Here is a 20,335-nt window from a genome sequence, read left to right as displayed (position 1 = left end):
TTTTACTTTCAAACACATTTCAAACAAGACACCAACACCGGTCTCCTGGGTTTGTTTGACCCGTCAACCTCCACTCTCCCGCTCACCTTTAACAGCCTTTCTGGGTCCTAATATCACGCTGCATGACTTCCTGCTTTCCCCCTTCATGATTACCATGGCCACTAGAGGCTGTCACCTTACAATAAACGTAAATATGGGTCGTAATTGCTGCTTGTAAATACAACCTATGGGGCCGTATTGTAGTGGGAACCACCACAGAAGTGGATTTGAGTACTTTACCACGTGTTTATATGTCGATCTGTCTGTATACAGATTTGGTCACTGCGATAGTGTCACAACCATGCAAGATGCAGTCACGAAACTTTACAGGTGTGTAATTGAGATTGAAAAAATGGCCAGTTTTTGCAGGTGTGATACAATCGCAAGATGGTCTCAAGGGCTGCTGTTGCTACTTTCCGAGGACAGTAAATACAAACACAGATTGCCTTAATTGTTTGAACGAACAATGTTGTCGTCTCTCTGGTCAGGACAGTCTCAGAGGAAACTTTACTTAAGTTGTGGACACCTCATAAAATCATTCTCTACCTACATCCAAATCCAAACTGTTCTCAGTAAACTCAAATACAGGGCAGTATGAACTTCCACAGTCTGTCCGTTGCCATTGCCTGCAACGGCCAGGGGCGGTGTTAAACCTCTGCTTTTGATGCACACTGAAGCCAGAGAATGAAAGGGACCCAAGCTTTTTTTAAGTGGTCTGACAGAATAAAGTGTCTCTGCTCACAGTAAAAGCAGCGCTCAGGGTCTGAACAGAGGAAAGAAGAAAAGTGCAGGAAAAAGTGTGTGTGTGTGTGTGTGTGTGTTAAGGCCATGGAGAATATGATAGCCGGTAGGGATGTCAGGAGCCTCTGAAAGGAGGATGTCTAAGCCAGGCTCAGACTCTCATCTCCTCACACGGCCTCGCCCTTTCCCATCATCCCTCTCTTCGTTTATCCCTTACACCTTCACAGGAAGTTCAGCCTGGCCCTGGAGCATGAACCCCCACCCCCCTCCAACACTACCAGAGCACTGGTTCACACAAAAGGAGAAGCAGAAAGTGTGTTGTGCATTAGGGGTCACAGAGATGTCAAGGAGCCTATGAGGCCCTGTTGTACTTGTCTTACACCACACTACTGCTGTTCAGATGTCACTGTGCATAGTATATAAAGTAAAACTAAAGACACTTGTCCTCCACTCTATTAATATGTAACCATGTTTAAAAATGTAACTCCACACCGGAGCTACAGCACCTACCGAAATAACACGTGGAGCAAGAAATGTGATGTGATGTGATTGGCAATTTTCTGAAAGCATGGATAACAACTAAAGTTGTGAGAATTCCGTACAGGAAACATCACTGCCTTTATTGCTGCCACAAGAGAGTTTTAAAACACTATGAGGTTAAAAAAAAAACTAAACACAAGCACTGAACTGCCCAGGAGTTTGTGTAATAGCTGAAAGTTTCCTGCAACAACAACGCCCTCGCTATGTCCCGCTTGTCTCTTTTCTTTCTCTTACTCCCCCTGTGAAATAAAGCTGACGAAAAAACAGTAATTGTGAAATATAAAGTCTACTTGTTCTACATTGGGGGGTTAAAGAACACAACAGGGCGTCACACAAATGGGCCGTTTCATTGACACTCCCCCCGCCGCACAACCCTGTGGCAAACCAGCCAGATCGTTTTCTTTTTGGTCTGAATGCACCGTAAATACTGGTTAAATTGGTAAGATATATAAATATTATAATATTATGAATAAGAGACATTTGGCAAACGCGGAATTAACAGATAACAGTACAATTTAAAGGAATTTCAGAGTGGCGTAACTAGTTCGGAAGTTCCCAGCTTTAACATATTTAGTAGTAACTGCTGCCAATAGCAAGTGCTTCAAATACATATACAGTCTTCAAATATGGATAGCAAAACAATAACACAATAACATGTTGTTGTTTTTTTTCTCATAAAGAGTGAAAACAATGAAAGAAACATTCAATGAAAAGTTGCACGGAGTTACAGAAGCTAGTGGAACAGACAGAAGTGTATGTTGGGAATTCTGCTTACTTTACTGCTCGAACGATAATCTTAACTTGATCTGACTGTTGAAATGATCCGATGAAGAAAATGTTTATTTGCAGTGAATGTGTTTTTGCATCAGGAGAGTGTGCGTATAAGTGTGAGGATACTAGGGCGAGACATAGGACAGTCAGTGTTTACATGGGTGTGTTCAGCCATGTGTGGTGGCCTGTCTTCCCCCCTCTAAAGCCCAGCGTGGGAGAACTAAGAGTTCAAGGTCGTCCTCACTGTGCAATGGGCCTCTATCACCCTCAGTGTCCAAATATTTACTGTCCAGCAAGTACAGGCTGGAGAGTACCATGAAAAGCTGTTGTCTATCTATTCTACCACTTGGCTAAGATCACTGGCATTGTGCAATGTGATGGATTACAAGCATTATGAGGCATGAAAAATTCATTATGAAAATATTTAGAATGAATGATAACTGCAAATGAAGCGTGATGCAATAACTCCTTGGAGTTGAAAACTTTAGACCAGGGGTCTTCATTGTTTTTTAGGCCAGGGACCCCTTAGCTGAAAGAGAGACCGAGTAGGGACCCCCTACTGCATATATATTGTATACAATGAAAATGAAAATAAATTATTTATTATTAATCAGTTATTATTTATGCATCATGTTTTAACGTACATGTGGAAGGTCTAGTGACTCCCTAAGCTTAACTGTATGGCTACCATAGTGGCTACCTTACCTATTTTAGTACCTATAGCTATTTATTTATTTTCAAATAGGCCAATTTATCTTTGCTATTTAAGTTGTATACTTAATGTATATTTTCAGACATATTTTAGTTTTTGAAAAAAAGAAACCTTCAAAAAAATCCATCCATCCATCCATCCATCTTCGTCCGCTCATCCAGGGTCGGGCAGCAGCTCCAGCAGGGGACCCCAAACTTCCCTTTCCCGAGCCACATTAACCAGCTCCGACTGGGGGATCCTGAGGTGTTCCCAGGCCAGGTTGGAGATATAATTCCTCCACCTAGTCCTGGGTCTTCCTCGAGGCCTCCTCCCAGCTGGACGTTCCTGGAACACCTCCCTAGGGAGGTGCCCAGGGGGCATCCTTACCAGATGCCCAAACCACCTCAACTGACTCCTTTCGACGCAAAGGAGCAGTGGCTCTACTCGGAGTTCCTCACGGATGACTGAGCTTCTCACCCTATCTCTAAGGGAGACGCTAGTCGCCCTCCTGAGAAAACCCATTTCGGCCGCTTGTACCCTGGATCTCGTTCTTTCGGTCATGACCCAGCCTTCATGACCATAGGTGAGGGTAGGAACGAAAATTGACCGGTAGATCGTGAGCTTTACCTTCTGGCTCAGCTCTATATTCATAAAGTGAATGTAATACCGCCCCCGCTGCGCCGATTCTCCAATCTCCCGCTCCATTGTCCCCTCACTCGCGAACAAGACAAGAGGTACTTGATCTCCTTCACTTGGGCTAAGGACTCATTCCCTACCCGGAGTATATATATTTTTTTAACATCATTTGGTGCTCCCCCTGCACCATAAGGTCCCCCTAGGGTTCACAGACCCTCTTTTGAAGATCTCTGCTTTAGACTGTAACACAATACTGAACTGAATAAAATGTATTGTTGATGAGATCTTTGGGACGAATGAGATTGTGAATTTACTTTTAACAATCCCAGTAGACTGTATGTAAAGAGTTAAGTCTTTCAAAGGGGCACTCCACTAATTTAACACAGGAAGTTCAGTTTACTCTTAGCGAGTTATACTACTCAACCTGTGAAAACGGTTGTATAATGTCTGCTTACAAACTGGAGGTGAGGAGTTTGAAAGAAGTTTAGCATTAAGGAGGGAGGGTCTGATGAAAGTCACTATCCAGATGCATTATGGGAAATGTTGGACCCAGGGTTTTTGCAGCTTGACCAGTGACTAAAAGTCTTCTGCTTTGACTTTGGCCATTCTTTTTTTTTTTAAATTTATGGAAGTGCAATAATACATCGCTGAAGAACCCCTTTAATACATTAATCGAACATTCACTAAAATGGAAACTCTTAGAAACTCTTCTCTCTGATTTATTTGTTTATTAAGATTAATAAAATAAAACATTACACTTCATCTCCTTTTTATCTTGTTTGAGTATTCAGATCCTCGGAACATATTGTCTATTGATGATATTTGAAATAAAATGTTTTGATTATAAATAACAACTATACAAATAACAAAAGTTTGACTAATAATAATTTATGATGTCAGTGCACTTACTGTGTAAAGTGTTAACCTGCTATATGATACAACTAAAGCCTGTGCTCAATGACTTCATTACAAAGGGTTAGCAAGCAATATTGTCTGAAGACACTGAAATTGATGTTCACAATGAATAATAATAATTAATAAAAAAGTAGAAATGTATATATATTCAAAGGACAAAATGGTAGAAAACCATAAACACGTTTTAGTCCCCCCCCCCCCCGCTCTCTCTCATCAAAATTTCCGACCAGCAGCTAATTGTTGTTATTATGGAGACCACTGCTGTTGGTGCTGATGGGAAAAGTGAACCGTTTTTTGTTGGCAGTGATAATAAAGACTGTGTTCATGAGTGTAAAAAAAAGAGAGGGAGAAGAGAGACCGAGAAAGAGGGTGCGTGGAATAGAGGGTGATAGCGGAAGGAAAAGAGACTAAGAGAGGAGTAAGAACCACATGCAGATAATTAGCAGTTCCTGACCATCAATAACAGCAGGACAGTGTGTACGGTATGTGTGTGTGTGTGTGTGTGTGTGTGTGTGTATGAAGTGTGTGCTAGTGTGTCTAGTAAGTACACGTGCCATAACATCCTAAAGTTGAAATGCTATACATGTGGAATTAAAGAAGTTCTCCTCCACTGGAACATCATCCTGTGGCTTTAACTCAAAAACCACACATGAAAATGGAAAAATAAAAAATAGAAATCACACAATTGTCTGCCTTATCAGAAGGACATTTAATGTGTTCAACAGCTGGACACAATTAGTTTGAAATGTTCATAAATTATTTTTATATATATATATATATATATATATATATATATATATATATATATATATATATATATATATAATTCTTTAAAGTACAGGGTTTCTGTCTGTAAGTCTGGTAAACTTTAAGTCATGTATTCAATAAAAAATAATAAATAACAGCTGGTTTCAGCCTGACAACTATGAGGATGTACTGATTATAAATCATTAACAACTGAATACTTTTTTTTTTGAGTGTATGTGAACATGTAAGCAATTGTAAATATTTTAAGTATTTTATAATATAAGCTGTAAATCACTTTGGGTTATGGAAACTTGTGATAGACATTCATTATTATTTTGGCATCTTGCAGACTCAAATTGTTTTAGTCATCAATAAATAAATGAATTAACTAATCATACATTAGTTGTAGCCAATTACCAAACAAAAACAATTACTGCATGCAATTTGCAAGACTGATCATAGCACTTATTTCTCAGTATAAAAAAAGTCAAGATTAAGATTATATTTTACTCTGAGCCATCTTTCCATCCAGTGACATTTTTAAAATACTTATAATTATTGTGTATTTTTTAATATATGCACTAGGACTTATTTTGCTAAGGTCTTTTTGCATGTCCAACAATTTCTTGATTTCTTGTATTTATTTTCTTTGACTACAAGGAAAGGCTGCAACTACAATGTTTTAATGATTAATTTATAAAACGACACTTAACATTATTTGTCAAATGGGGAAAATTATCATTTCATTTGGCCCCAGGGTACTATCCTATTCTTCCTGCTCTGTTCCAAGTGAATCATCAGATCCACTGAATCACCCCGGCCCCCAGAAAAAAAAAAAAAAAACACTCTTCTCTGAGTGTGTGAAGGCCAAGACAAGCTGGCTCTTAAGTGAGAGACAGAGTGGACGACAGTGTTTGGAAGCTTCTGGAGTGTTTTCCTGGCTGAACCTCCAGCCAGACTCCTCTGTGTCCTTCAGAGTAAAAACAAAAACATTTGGAGTGTACCGCTCACAGCTAGTGCAGATCTCTTATTTGTTATCACTTATGCTCCAGGCCCGGTTTACATTCTCCTGAGTGTGTCCACTGGCGTGTTCATCCGGAAATTTGTCCCCTACGCCCCCTCCTGATTTAGATTTAGAGAGCAATAAAGCCTGCTGAGTTGTTGCCTTGGACAAATAAACTGACCAACGTGTTGATGTAGAGATGTCCCAAAGACACAAAAAAAGTTTGGAAGAGAGAGGAGAGAGAGAGCGAGAGAGAGAATGATATGCGCTGGTCTCTCGCTCCTTCCTGTGAAGGTTTCCGGCGAGGCAGTAAACATGGCAGTGTCTGTCTCCTGTGGGAGCTGAGGGAAATGTGTTTGTGTGAGAGTGTGTTGTCGGGTGGATCTGTGTGTTTATGGATGTTTGTGTGTCTGTGTGTGGTGATGTACTGCTTGTTGGTGCATGCATACACAGTCTGGGTATGTGTGTATGTGTGTGTGTGTGTGTGTGTGTGTGTGTGTGTATGTGTGTAGAGGTCTACAGTTTCTCTCCTCTCTGCTAGGGAGTTGTGCTGGAGCCAAATGCCCAGCTGCTCATAGGTGTCTGTTTACAGGCTGATTCATAGAGCTTACAGGGGAGACACACACACACACACACACACACACACACACACACACACACACACACACACACACACACACACACACACACACACACACGCCTTGCATCACTCTACAATAATTCTCACAAAACACAAGGTTTGCCTTGACATCTTGTAAAGTAATTTAATTTGCTTTGTTTGTTAGCGCACTCGGAACATTAGGTATTTAACAACATTACTGCATAATTATGTCACCTGAAACAATTACTGGCGTAGACTGACTTAATTACAGTGATTTACCTGCTTGACCACCGAGCACATGTTTAGTAGTTAAATGGTTTGTTCAATTTACTCAGAATAATGTGTCATTGTGACCAACTCTGACTGGCATATTGGAAGGCTGCTATCCAAGAAAAGAACTTGTCAGCACCAGAGGTAAAAGAAGTACCCAAACCCCTTTACTTAAGTAAATGTACCAATTCTACAGTGTAGAAATACTTCATGACAAGTAAAGTCCTGCCTTTAAAATTCTACTGAAAAACAACAGAATGTACTAAATGTATCAAAATAAAAGTAGTGGTTGTGCAGTAAAATTCCCCCTGTGACTGATATACTGTATTATTATATATGATAATATATTGTTAATATTGATGCATCAATGTGAAAGCAGTATTTTACTGTTGTCGCTGCTCGAGGTGGAGCTTTGCCCAACCTGTGGGTCGTGCCCCTCTAAAGTGTCACGCTGGGTCGAGATGATTAATGGGAGAGGAAAGAAGAAAAAAAACGTTCTGCTACACACATTTTTTATACTTTTCTGTAATCTAAATGAAATATTTGATACTTTGAAATTAAACCATTTAAGAAGTTTAGAGGGGAAATGGCTTTTTTGGAATTGATAACAACTCACAAACAAATAGGAAATATTTAACAATGTGCTGTATTGTATGAACTTCTCTTTTTTGAAATGTAAAATCTTAACCTGAAGTAACGTTTTTGCCTCTGAAATGTGGTTGAATAAAGGTATAGAGTAGTAGAACATAAAATGGAAATACTGAAGTTAAAAACTAGTACCTAGATTTGTACGTCAGTAAAGTACTTGAGTAAACAAGTTTATTCAGCAAGTGAAAAGAATTTGTCATCTTAAAGTTGGGTTGTATTACCTGGTTTATTTAATTGCAAGTACACTAAAATGCAAAATTCGATAAAAAAGATATATAGAATAATATAACATTTTCTATTGTCACTTATACTTATATATATGTTCTTCTACAGAATAACAAAAGTATGAGCACATTTTAATTGAAGGACTTTTACTACTGGATTTTTACATCGAAGTGTTCTTAATTTTACTTAAGTGAAAGGTCTCTGAATACTTCTGTCACATTAAAACATTCATTATAGCAAATTAGGCTCTGTTTTCTTATTAAAATGAATAATAAAACTGTGCTCAACTTTGCCTTGTATGTGAGCTACTGTACTGTATTTCTACATGTTGAGTATAGGAAAGGACAACATCTTCATTATTATTGGCCATCTGTCAGCTGATCACCCAGATCCTGGTGTTCAGGGCAGTGTTTTATCATGTAATTATGTTATGTATGTACACCTTGAATTCAGGTAACAAGATATATTTGACCTAACATTCAAAATAATGCTGATGTTCTTTAACAGAGTTAGGGCAGATAATCAGCTTTGAGTGATATACTTGCTTCTCAAATGAAAGCTACAGCAAGAATTATAGTTTCTCCCCCCCCTCTCTTTTAATAACATTTTCGAGGGGACTTGGATGTGACCCCAAGGGATAATGAACATTAATTAGAATTTTGTCTTGTTTACTGTGCTCTTCCTGCCAACACCGGACCTCATGACTCCTGTCTAGATATTCAATTAGACTTTTGGGTCTAAATGATGATTTGTGTTCTGTGTCTAAACTGCATTTCCTTGTCTCAGTACTTGTACTCTGTGAAATGACCATAAAGTTCAATCTAATCAAATGTAATGATTGCTATATTTGAAAAGTTCAGACAAACAGCAATCCATTGTTAACCAAGACTATATGTATTATAGGTTAATGTGTTGCAAAAAAGGACTGCGTTATCTGTTGAGACGGCAGCAGCCATTTTTAGAGTGTAAGTGAGCAGCATGCAGTGGTGAATGGCAGTGTGGGAAAGCACAGATCTGTTTTGTCTAATTCAACACGGCTGAAGAATAAGGAACTTGCAGGGCGGCCTGGCTTTTCTCTTTAAAGGTGAGACCTTGTAGCTCTTACATATGTTAATAGGTGAAGGGATTGTAGCAGTGCAGGCAGGCTTAGAGGGTGAACTGGAGGGCTAGAATTACACCTGTGTATGTGTGCTGTAAAGTGACACACAGCTGGGCTTTAGGGGAGGCTGGTTCAAGGTAATATAAAGTGATGTCCAAATTGCAAAACAGATCTTTTTTTTCTGTTTTCATAGAAACTGGGAGGAGTGTGTTTATGAGTGTGTATGTCTGTTTTCTGCCTCAACATATATCCGGGACAAAACTATTGCTATGTTTCCATCCACTTTTCCACTGAAGTTCGCTAAAAACATTAATGCGAATAAAGCCGGTGAAAGTGTGTTTATATCCAACAGCTTTAAAAAGAATAAATACCTGTGCGTAATGACGTCACATGCTGTTTTTGTGATCAAATCGGTGGTATATCCAATTGATTTGAGACATTTGAAGGCGTTTCCATTCACTTTCGCATATGATAAGACAACAACGACGCTATCAAAACATCGCTATGATGATGCAGATGCATGTAAATGCCAGACGACAGCGAAATTTGCTACCTAAATTAGCCGTTATATTTCGCTCGTAAAATACATTTAAAAAGTCTCTCGTCTCCTCCTTCATTCACTCATATCTGTCTTTGTTGACACCCACCATGTCTGCAAAGAAGGCGGAAATACATGGCAGGAATGAATAAAACTTCTTCTTCTTCGTTTTATGGCCGGTTGCTACCATAAAATGGCCTAAAACGAAATAGCAATTCAATATTTATTCGGCAAATAACTTTTCAATCAGCGTTTATCGCATACGCCGTTTAACGTTTAAGAGAAACTTCGATGAGATCGAACGTACAAAGTTTGTGTCAATATTCATGAAATTCAATCAAATTTGACTGTTTCCATAAGGCATTTTTCATTCTATATCACTTAATTAGCATAAAAACATGTGGATGGAAACATGGCTAGTGACACGTGTTTTAACAAAGGGCTGAATGGCTTTGCTATTCTTATTTTTGACACACACACGGGTACATACACACACACACACACACACACACACAAACAAGTGACATGACCCTGGTTGATGGCTGCTGGCTGAGGCCTCTCCGACAACCCACTCCTGACCTTTCAGCTCTCACCCCTCTCAGACTAACCTCCATTACCTCACAATTACATCCTACAAATGGCTTTCTCTACGATGTGTGCATGCATGTGTGTGTAAGGGCTTGACTTGGCTTATAGTGTTGGAAGCCAAAAGCCATAATTATATTTATTTATAATGACAATCAAGATTCTGTACCTTTTCCCCTTCTTTGTTTCCTTTTTCCTTCTATCCCTTGATTCCTGTCTTTATTTCTCGACTTTTTTCTTCTCTCAGAATCAGATTTTTTTTTACACATACAAGGAATTTGTTTTGGTGTTGTAGGTGCATGTCACACATTCTCTAAAATAAGTTAAACAAACAGGTTAAACAGAACAAACAATATAAGTATAAATATATAAATATATATATATATACACGCACACATTTCATTCCACATTCGATCCTCTCTTTCTTTTTCCTGCCTTCCTTTCTTTCTTTCATCCATCCCTCCTTAATTTCATTCGTCCCCTCTTCAACTCAATCTTTCTTTGTTTAATTGCTCCTTCCATCGCCCCTTTTTTATTTCATTCTGTCTTTGTAATAATCCTTCCGCTATTCTTGCATCCCTAACAATATGTCACTTCTGCTGTAACACTATTGTAATCAAATTTATTTTCATAAAAAAACACAGCATTCAACGAGTCAGAGAAAGAGAGAGAGCGAGCAGCGATGGTCGAGTGAGCTAGCGAGTGAATGAAGAGGGGGCGCTGAACAAAGCAGTGAATCAGAGGAATAAATATATTTTCTGACTTTTACGGCGGTTATGTTCTAAAGCACACACACACACGCACGCACGCACGCACACACACACACACACACACACACACACACACACACACACACACACACACACACACACACACACACACACACACACACACACACACACACACAAACACACAGTTTGAGTTGAGTCTTAAAGATGCAATTTCAACGTTTAAAGCATTAGAAGGTAAGCAGCAGTAAACCAATACTCTCAACAGGCTTTTCTTGGCTCCAGTGTGAGCAGCATCTCAATGTCCAACCAATGGTATAGATGGAGAGGGTCATCAATTCTTATTTAAACACAAACACACACACACACACACACACACACACACACACACACACACACACACACACACACACACACAAAAGGTCCTCTGCGGGAAGGTGTTGCATTGCCTATTTTGTGTAAATGCAAAGCTTCATCCTGTCTGTCTGTTTGTGTGTCGGTTAAACTTGTGCGTCAGTATGAGACGCTGAGGGGAGTGATAAAGCGGCGGTACCTGGGAATGACAACGGGATGCACAACCTGCACGTTGTTATTGGTTGGGGATTACACACCCACATAGGGCCCAAAGGCTCTTTGCTGATGCCCATAAATGTCCTGCAAAAAAGAGAAAATATTGGCAGAGGGCAGGGTCTCTGTAGATACAGACACACACACTACTAGTGGGTCATAAGTGATGATTGAGCGGGATTATTTTTGTATTAGTCTATACATTGTTTTTTAGTCAAATCCTGCATAGCATACATTTAAACTGTAAATTAAAAAAAAAAATCTAAACGTGTTAATCCACAAACATAGTTCCAACAACTTGTGTGTGTGTGTCTACATTTAGGATGTCTGCACACAAGGTTTCTTTGCCTAATGGCGCCGTACTATGTGAACGTGTGTGAATAGGAAGTTGTCTGGTGTGTATGTTGGTGTGGGATGCCTACGGGAGAGAGACAACAGCACCCCAGGACATGGATCTGCCCCGGACCCCAAAGGTCCTGAGTTCTGACCTTTAGGGAGCAGTCAGCAGCGAGCCCACAGGGTTGCAGGTAGGCTTGGATTACTGCACTCTGTCTACAAACACACATACACAGGCACAATGGTATGACGAGTGATATGTCAGAAAGCGGCAGCATGTGCACACACACTCACACACACATGGATGGCTTGAGGGGAAATTAAGCTGTCGCCTCTCAATGACCTCTAACAAAAGGACCATTGAAAATAACAAGACAGGCTCTCACAGTGGCAGTTCAAGAAAAAGCTTCCCTTTGTTACTCAAGGCACCACGCCATTCAAACAGCAGATCCTCTCAGCGGTGCCAAACTGGTTTTACAAGGGTTCACTGCACTTTAAAGAGACGACTACTGGATATTGGTATTGGAAAACTGACATCCCACTTTGGCATCCTAACCTACAATCTGTTTTGACACTGCATATCAAAACAATAAAGTTTGTCATAAAATATGATGCTTTAAAAGGAATATGGTTTCCTTTAAAATGGCTGCGCAGATGATTTTTACATCAGTGAAACCACTTAGTGGTTATTCTTAGGTTATATATGGCCTTATAAAAGTTTGAAACTTGCTGGAGTCTATGCTCATGCGTTTACATAGGAAGTGTCCTCGATACATGTATGAGGCTAATCATTTTCAAGTCCAATTGAGGACATTTACTGCCATTAAATGCAGAATGTCTTAGCATGATAACATTTTCGAGGAGGGGGTTACTAGATTTAAACTCCTGAGTCGGTCTTCCTTTACGTTGGATGATGGACCTTCTTTCTTGGCACTGTTATACAAAAGAATTGCACTAATGTATCCATCCGGTTCCCAACACAGTTTTCCACTTAAAGGCCACTTTTGAGTTGAGTCTTAAAGATGCAATTTCAACATTTAAAGCACTAAAAGGTAAGCAGCAGTAAACCAATACTCTCAACAGGCTTTTCTTGGCTCCAGTGTGAGCAGCATCTGCCCCTTAATGTCCAACCAATGGTACAGAGGGAGAGGGTCATCAATTCTTATTTAAGGCCATTTTATTTCATATGACACCCTTTTAGTACAATAAATTGACTGGTCATAGCCATTTTGCAATGGATGTCGAGTTGGTATGTCATTTCCCAATGGCTCAATTTAAGATAATGGTATACTGTTAGAAGCTGAAAGAAACATAACCTTTTTGCCTCAGTAATTTTCAAACATCCAGATAGACATGATATATGAGCTGAAAACATTGACGATATCAGAATTTTCAAAAGTGGCGGACAGAAAATAAACAGCAGGGACAGGACAGGGGGTGAAGGAGCTCACGCAAATATCAATAAACACTCCTCTTCCGTCTCGGAAGCTTCCTGCTTTATTTGATTAGGCTGAAGACGGAGGGAGGGTTGGGGGTGAAAAACAGAGCAGTCATGCTCTTTTGCTTTTCTTCCTCCTTTCCCTTCCTCCGCAATCTTCAGCCTCCCCTTAATGGGAATGGGAAGTTTGGGAAGTGGGGGGGAGGGAGGTGTAGGGTGGGCCGCAACTAGCCTCAGCCTAACCTCCCCCATCTGGACTGGGGAGGGGGTGACTTGCCAGCCTCCAGGCTACTCCCAACCCTTCCCAGCTGTTGGCTGTTCAGAGGCAGAGGCTTTTTCCCCCTAAGTGTGTGTGTTTTTGGTGGGCTTGAGAAAGCATTTTTTTTTTTTTTTTTTCATAAACAATTGCCATATCCTCCACCAGCTGCTGACCCCACGGCTCCTGTCCCTGAGCAGAGCTCTGGAAGCAGGCGGAGGGGAATGGTTTTCATTTAGGAGACTCTGCTTTGCAGGGGAGACTTGCTAAAGGGTGCTTGGCCCCACTGCTGTTAGCACGCTAGCTATAATGCAGAAGCTAGATAGGTCATTGGCTGGGAGCAAGAGATGTTAGCTGAAAGCAGCCATAGTGACAGCACGGCTGCTTTCAGCACCTTGTGTGTTATTGGATGGAGCTGGAGGCACGCAGGCTCAAGTAGCTTCAATATTCTACTGTCAGAAAATCATATACTGTAGCATTGTTTGACTTTTTGACCCAAAGCTAAAACAACTGTTTTATTTACACACTGAAAAATGTCCGAGCAGATACATGTAGATGTAGCAGATGTAGCATAATCAAATCTGTGATATTAAGACAAAAAAAAACAACAAGTTTGTATCTTTACATATCAGTAAAGGTATCAAAGGAGTGGGGTTTGGGGGCCGGTAAAACAAAACGATTGGCAAAAAGAGGCTGAAAAGCTCTGTATAGCTGCAGAATTAGGTGTTAACTATCTCTGGGTTCTTCCCAATGAATAACACTCACATCACTCATTTCAACCATTGTAAATATAAAAACACAACATTGCTTAGTGCAGCTTTAAATAAATGCTAAATCCGTAAAAAGAAACCCTCTCTCTCGAGTAGCAGCAGCAGCAAACAAAGAAACAACAACAACAAAAAATCCTGCTAAAAGTGTACAGCGCCATAAGGGAGACAACAAAAGACAAAATCCACCGTCTCCAACAAACAATAGCAGAAAACACACCAATCACACTTACTTTCCTGTCCTCAAACAGTGGTCCCACTGCATGTGTTAATGAAAAATGGATTGGATGCTTGTGAAGGTGGGTACAGGTGCCAATGCAGTATGTATATCATCCAATGGCATGTTTGTGCTAATGCACTATGTATGAGGTGGCCGGGCCTCATGCAACATTCAGCAGGCCAGGGAGGCCGTAGGTGAGACCAGCACAGCCTGCAGCCAAAGATGCCTGCACCTCCGAGTGTGTGTGTGGGTGACCTCAAACTGAGCTTTGTCACAGCTGGCTGGTGGATCCACACATTTAGAAACACAACTGGGAGGACACTCACGCAACTTCCTTTGTTAAAGTCAGAGTCATACGCATTGTTACACACACAGACACTCGCCTCGGCACAGTGGGATTGCATAGCTATTTTTCTACTTGCATCATAAAAAACATGCAAGCAAACACACACACACACACACACACACACACACACACACACACACACACACACTTTGTATGGCCAGATACTTTGTGCTTAGAAATACCATTTTAACTTTCACCTCAAGTGTCCAGTACACAGTACACACATGCACACACACGCACACGCACGCACGCAAACACACATACACACACACACACACACACACACACACACACACACACACACACACACACACACACACACACACACACACACACACACACACAGCTCACTCTTTGTATTGGTCTGCCTAGGAATCGCATGGTAATACTTCATTATGGCAGCACTGTAATTTGGGGGGAATGAGCACTTCAAACGAACAGCAACCCACACACAAACACACACAGACAGGGTTACTGTAAATGTGTAACCTAGAGTTCTGCTGGGACCAGTATCAGTTTTTTTCTGGATTCCCAGAACAGTCCAAAATACACCAGGACAGTAATCAGAGGCACACTGCGAGGTTATAATTGTTGGAGCTGATTACAAAGTGGAGAGTAATGGTTCAAATTGGGAGAGGAGTGCAACGCCAACTTGTACACAGTGGAATATGAACTCAGGGACACAGGGTGTTTGCAGGGTTATTATTAATCTAGTGGGCTCTGGTGCTGGAACGAACACGGCATGAGGAAGACGCCGGAGGCAAGACATTTTGGAAGACAAAAAAGTGGTGGTGGTGAGAAGTGGTCTTCTCACATACCACCACGAACCGACTGTATATACACCTTTTAAAGTGATCATCCACATCGAAAAGCAGGCAGGCCACCCGGTTCGACAGAGCTACACTTGCGGGGGATTCAGAGCAGAGGAGTCGGCCGAAAAAATTGTGTTATGTGAATATTTAAAAAAAACCACACTTTATGAAATAAATCAATACTTACTTTATGGAATGAATTAAGTTCCATTGTGTGTGTGTGTGTGTGTGTGTGTGTGTGTGTGTCCCACAACCAGTTATTTATTTAGTTTAAAAAAGACCACCTTCAAACACTCCTTCATCCATACTGTATGTATAAATAATACAAAACACACATGCACACAAACACCATTCTTGGCTCCCATCGTGTGGACGCTGTCACACAAACACACCGCCCCAGGGCCAGGGGCCTACATGATGTGAGGTTGTCCCATGTCCTCACACACAACACACAAGTTTAGTGTAATGCTTATATGAGCTGGAATTGAGAAACAATGGTGTAGAGTGTGAGTGGCTGTATGCATGCGAGTCCAGGCACATACTTAAAAACTCCCAGCTTAAGGTAAAACAATATACATTTTAATGTAGAACTGACACAAGAACTTTCACTGAAAACAATACAAATGGCTTACAGCATATTTATAAGTGAATTTAAAATACAACTGGTTATTACAGACAAGATACAGCTAATGGTTGTTTAAAAAACAACCAAACTAGACCTCAAATCACAGTATTGAAGGCTCTAAAATACAGGAATTGTATTTGACACATATGTACGATAACAACAAAAGATAAAGAAGATTACTGAAGGTTATTGAAGATCGCCCAATTGTGATGAAAACACAGACTATTACATCTCCTATGTACTCCTGGGCTCCATAGTAAAAGTTTAGCCTAACTACAGTATGCTAAGTGATAGCAGACTCCATGCTAACACTTACATAAGAGCTGAAAGGAAATTGGGTTTAAAAAATAAACCTAAACAACTTCAATTTTTCAAATTATCATTGGTTAGCTTCTTTGTTAGTTAGGGTGTGTCAGGTACCATTTCTGTTAATAATAACTAAAACCTGAACTTTGTATTTTGTCAAATTTGAAAAGAACATGGCCGCCTGGGTAGCTCACCTGGTAGAGCAGGTGCCCATATATAGAGGTTTACTCCTCGACGCAGTGGCCTAAAAATGCCCCAAAAAATGATCTTTAAAAAAATTATATATATATAACATAATCTAATACAGGAACAATGTTGAGATTTAAAAAGGTTGAGTGTGTGTTACCTTTGCAATGACAATCTGATGTGAATGTTTGAACCGAAGGATAGTGAAAAATAGAAAAAAAAAAAACTAAACATAGCATCCATTTATATCTAACATATGTAATCTAACTACAGTCAGATAAGCCCAAACTTGTATGTAATTATAAAGTTCTCCAACAGGTCCTAAAACGTGTATATATACATTACTTTCTCTAAAGTGGTACTGTATGCATATTAATATGGGCAGTTTGAAGAGAACAACACAGGAACACCATACACACACACCACGTTGCCCTTCCTCCTTTATAATGTAACCCTCCTTTCCATCTCATCCTGAGCTGGATGTTCAATATGCGCTTTCTCTGCCTTAAGGGCAAATGCTGCTGAGTGTGTGTTGAGTATGTGTTTGTGCGAGTTGCTCCTTAGAAAAACTGTACCACGATACAAGAGACAGCTGAGCCCAGCGCACTTTGCTTTAGTCTCTCTTGTCAACTGAAGGCTGCGAGGACTGTGTAAATGGTTCTTAAGAGGAAGCAATGTTGGCTCAGGGAACCTAATGACTTCATCGTATTATGTTTTACTGGCTGAATAATTGGTATTGCACATTCTTTTAATAAATACAAAAACATATGTTGCCATGCATATTTCAGCTGTATTTCTTCTTCAAAATGTTTAACACATGGTTCTATTGTTCTTCATTGCTACTTTTTTTAGACACTTGTGGGTGTTAATTTTAAGCACATAAAATGACTTATCCATCGCCTTCCTCAGGGCTTACACAAATTATGATATAATAAACAGACCCAGTGGCCACTACATTATGTTCACCTGCTTGTAAACGCCAACAGAAACCTCCTTCAAGCAGTGAATTAGGTGGCTGCAACTCAGTTACAATTTAGTTAGTTACAGTTACTGTTTGACGAGTTTCGCAGTGCTAGACCTATCTCCACAGTGCTGTATCAGCATTGGAGTATGGTCCAGGTACACCACTTATCTATTCTGGGATAGGGGAATAAACACTCTGGCTTGTTTGTATTTCCTTAAGCCAATCACAACCATCCTGCGTGGCGCTAAGCCCCGGATGCAGCAACGATGCCTTTGCAAAATAGATAGTGAAGATAGAGGAAAGGGAGGGACATCTGGCCTGTAAGATATACGCCAGATGTCAGGCTTTATCCCAGCAATGTACTGTTTGACTTAGTCTCGCATTGCCAGACCAGCCTCCACAGCGCTGCGGTGGAGGGTCTGGCTAGTCCACACAGCAATCCGGGACGGGATAAAAACGTGCTCTGGTTTACTGGCATTTCTTTAAACCAAACAAAATCGTCTTGGGCGGTGCTAAGCGCCGAGTGGAGCCACGGTGCCTCTGCAAAATAGTCACGGGAAGGAACTTATTTTAGTTGTTTAACGTATACATTCAAAGGTTGTTTTAGTCGTGCAACAGAAAACTCAGATTGGACAGATAGTCTAGCTAGCTGTCTGGATTTACCCTGCAGAGATCTGAGGAGCAGTTAACCATAGTCCTCATAAATCCACCAGAGATTAAAATTACAAGGAAGGTAACAGGACATCCGAAAACGGATATCTGAAAAGAGTGACATCCGACGGAATTTCTGGTAGAACGAGAGCAATCCCAGAACGTCGTGGATATAGACTACGGTTTGACTAAACATTCATATGGGCAAGCTGCTGATCTAAGTAACTTTTAGTGTGGTTTTACTGTTGTTGCCAGAGGTGCTGGTTCTAGTATCTCAGAAACAATCAATCCCCAGGATTTCTGTGCTCTACGCTTTTTATTTATTTTAACTGTCCTGACTTTGACACATTTCGATGACAGCATGAGTATAATAAGGCTGAAAACAATTACTCTCAATCAAATTACAGATGTAATGTGATGTTGTCACACAACACTGGTATTGTGTGATCACCTATTTTGTTATACAAATAGAGAGCAGTAACAGAGACTCAGCTGGGCAACAACATAAACATCCTGGCCAACTTACCCCCTAAAGCAGTCAAGCAGCGTTGTGTGTGTGTGGTTTTAATTTACATCGTGGTGAAGAACACTGTAAAACTTGACAGCGAGAACATCTTGGTCAGCCCTACAGAAGACTGTAAGCTAACAGCAAGATGATGACCCCGATATTGCATTGGGCACATCTGTGCTGCGTTCCGGCTGCGCCGCTGTTTTGTTCCGTCCTCCGCTATGCGCGGTACCACACCGGGTCTCAGAAGCAGGGCGTACTGTCTACCAGACTCAAAGATTTTATTGTCTCTACAAGTACTTTACAGAACAATCACGTTTATTAAGTTAGTACCTTCCACTCCAAGCACTCCTGCAATTAAACTCCATGCCTTCTCTTTTCTGGCGTTGTCCTGATAAAAAAAGATCTGTGATGTCTATTATGTTTTTCCACCTCTAAGATGAATCTCTTGTCCTCCGTGATGTTGTAGAGGAGATGCATAGGATATTGGGGGGTGTTTTTTGGTAAAACTGACTGGATGCTCTTGCTGTTTCAACTTCCTGCCCGGCTGTCCGAACGGGCGCGGCTCGCGTGAAAATAGACCTGTCGCGTATCTTTTGCAGAGCGGCGAGCCGCTTCACGCACGCTTCTGGGACGCGTTACGGCGCAGCTGGTGGAATAGCAAGGTCGTAACGCGCCCGGAACGCAGAGCAGACAGTCCTAGTGGAAAATAGGGGTCAGGCTGGAGTGGGAATGTGATCACCAAATCCGGATGATTGGTTACGGACTTCTGTCAGAGTTAATGTTATGACATTCAGCTTTCTTGACGAGAGCATCTTAAGGACAGCAATTGACATAGAAATATATATTGACATGAAATTTCAATTTGGCTAAGGAACTATTTCTATTTTTATTACTATTTCATATTAATATCAAATGGACTTGGGCTCAAAATGGGCCATACTTAGACAAACATGAGACAGACAAACAAAGACAGACAAGTAGAAAGCTGGCCATCTTCCTCTCTTCCTCCTTCTCCTCTCGCCTGTCCTCTTCTCTCTCACACATCAATGATAAAACAATGATTGGGTAGTGAGGGAGAAAGGGAAGGATGGATGGATGGATGGATGGATAGATGGATGGACGGATGGATGAATATATGAAGGGGCAATGAAAACGATAGGCATGCTTGCGAGGAAAAAAATTAAATCAATTGAAATGGTAATTTGGAGAGCGAGGAGCTTCCTTTTCAGGAATAACCTGCAGGAGACAAACAGGAAATAAAGTTGGGTTTTAAATCTGTGTTGGTGATATATATCTGTGTATGTTCTTCTGTAAGTGTGCTTGTTTTTCCTCAGCATGCATATCCATGGATGGAGAAAGCTGAAGAGTGAGGGAGAAATGCAGCTTATTAAAGCATTATTTGGCTGTGGATGTAAGCCACAGCAAGCCCCTGAAGATGCTGATAGCTGGTGGTTTGAGAAAGTGATTCTCTGTTCATCTCCAGCAGCAGGCAGCTGAATCAGGTACCCAATTTTGCAGGCGATAACGGTACTAAACAGAGCAGTCAATAAAATAAGTTTATTTTTTAAACATT

At 40.7% G+C, this 20,335-nt stretch overlaps 1 protein-coding gene across 2 annotated transcripts in view; it reads right to left on the bottom strand.

Moving 5' to 3' along the window:
* bcas3 (BCAS3 microtubule associated cell migration factor) overlaps positions 1 to 20,335 on the bottom strand; it is a 337,584-nt gene that overhangs the window by 137,949 nt on the left and 179,300 nt on the right. Inside the window, exon 23 of one of the 2 annotated variants that reach the window (XM_031285410.2) lies at positions 18,636 to 19,998. The exons of the other annotated variant lie outside the window; for it this stretch is intronic. Coding sequence (XP_031141270.1) covers positions 19,988 to 19,998 — 11 coding nt within the window. The 3' untranslated portion in view covers positions 18,636 to 19,987. Of the gene's footprint in view, positions 1 to 18,635; positions 19,999 to 20,335 lie in introns of those variants that run through there. 2 annotated transcript variants of the gene reach the window in all.

The sequence above is a fragment of the Sander lucioperca genome, chromosome 5 (genome assembly GCF_008315115.2).
Source record: "Sander lucioperca isolate FBNREF2018 chromosome 5, SLUC_FBN_1.2, whole genome shotgun sequence".
Classification (NCBI taxonomy): Eukaryota; Metazoa; Chordata; class Actinopteri; order Perciformes; family Percidae; genus Sander; species Sander lucioperca.
Note: the sequence above shows the minus strand (reverse complement) of the source record. Positions and strands in the feature narration are given on the sequence as shown.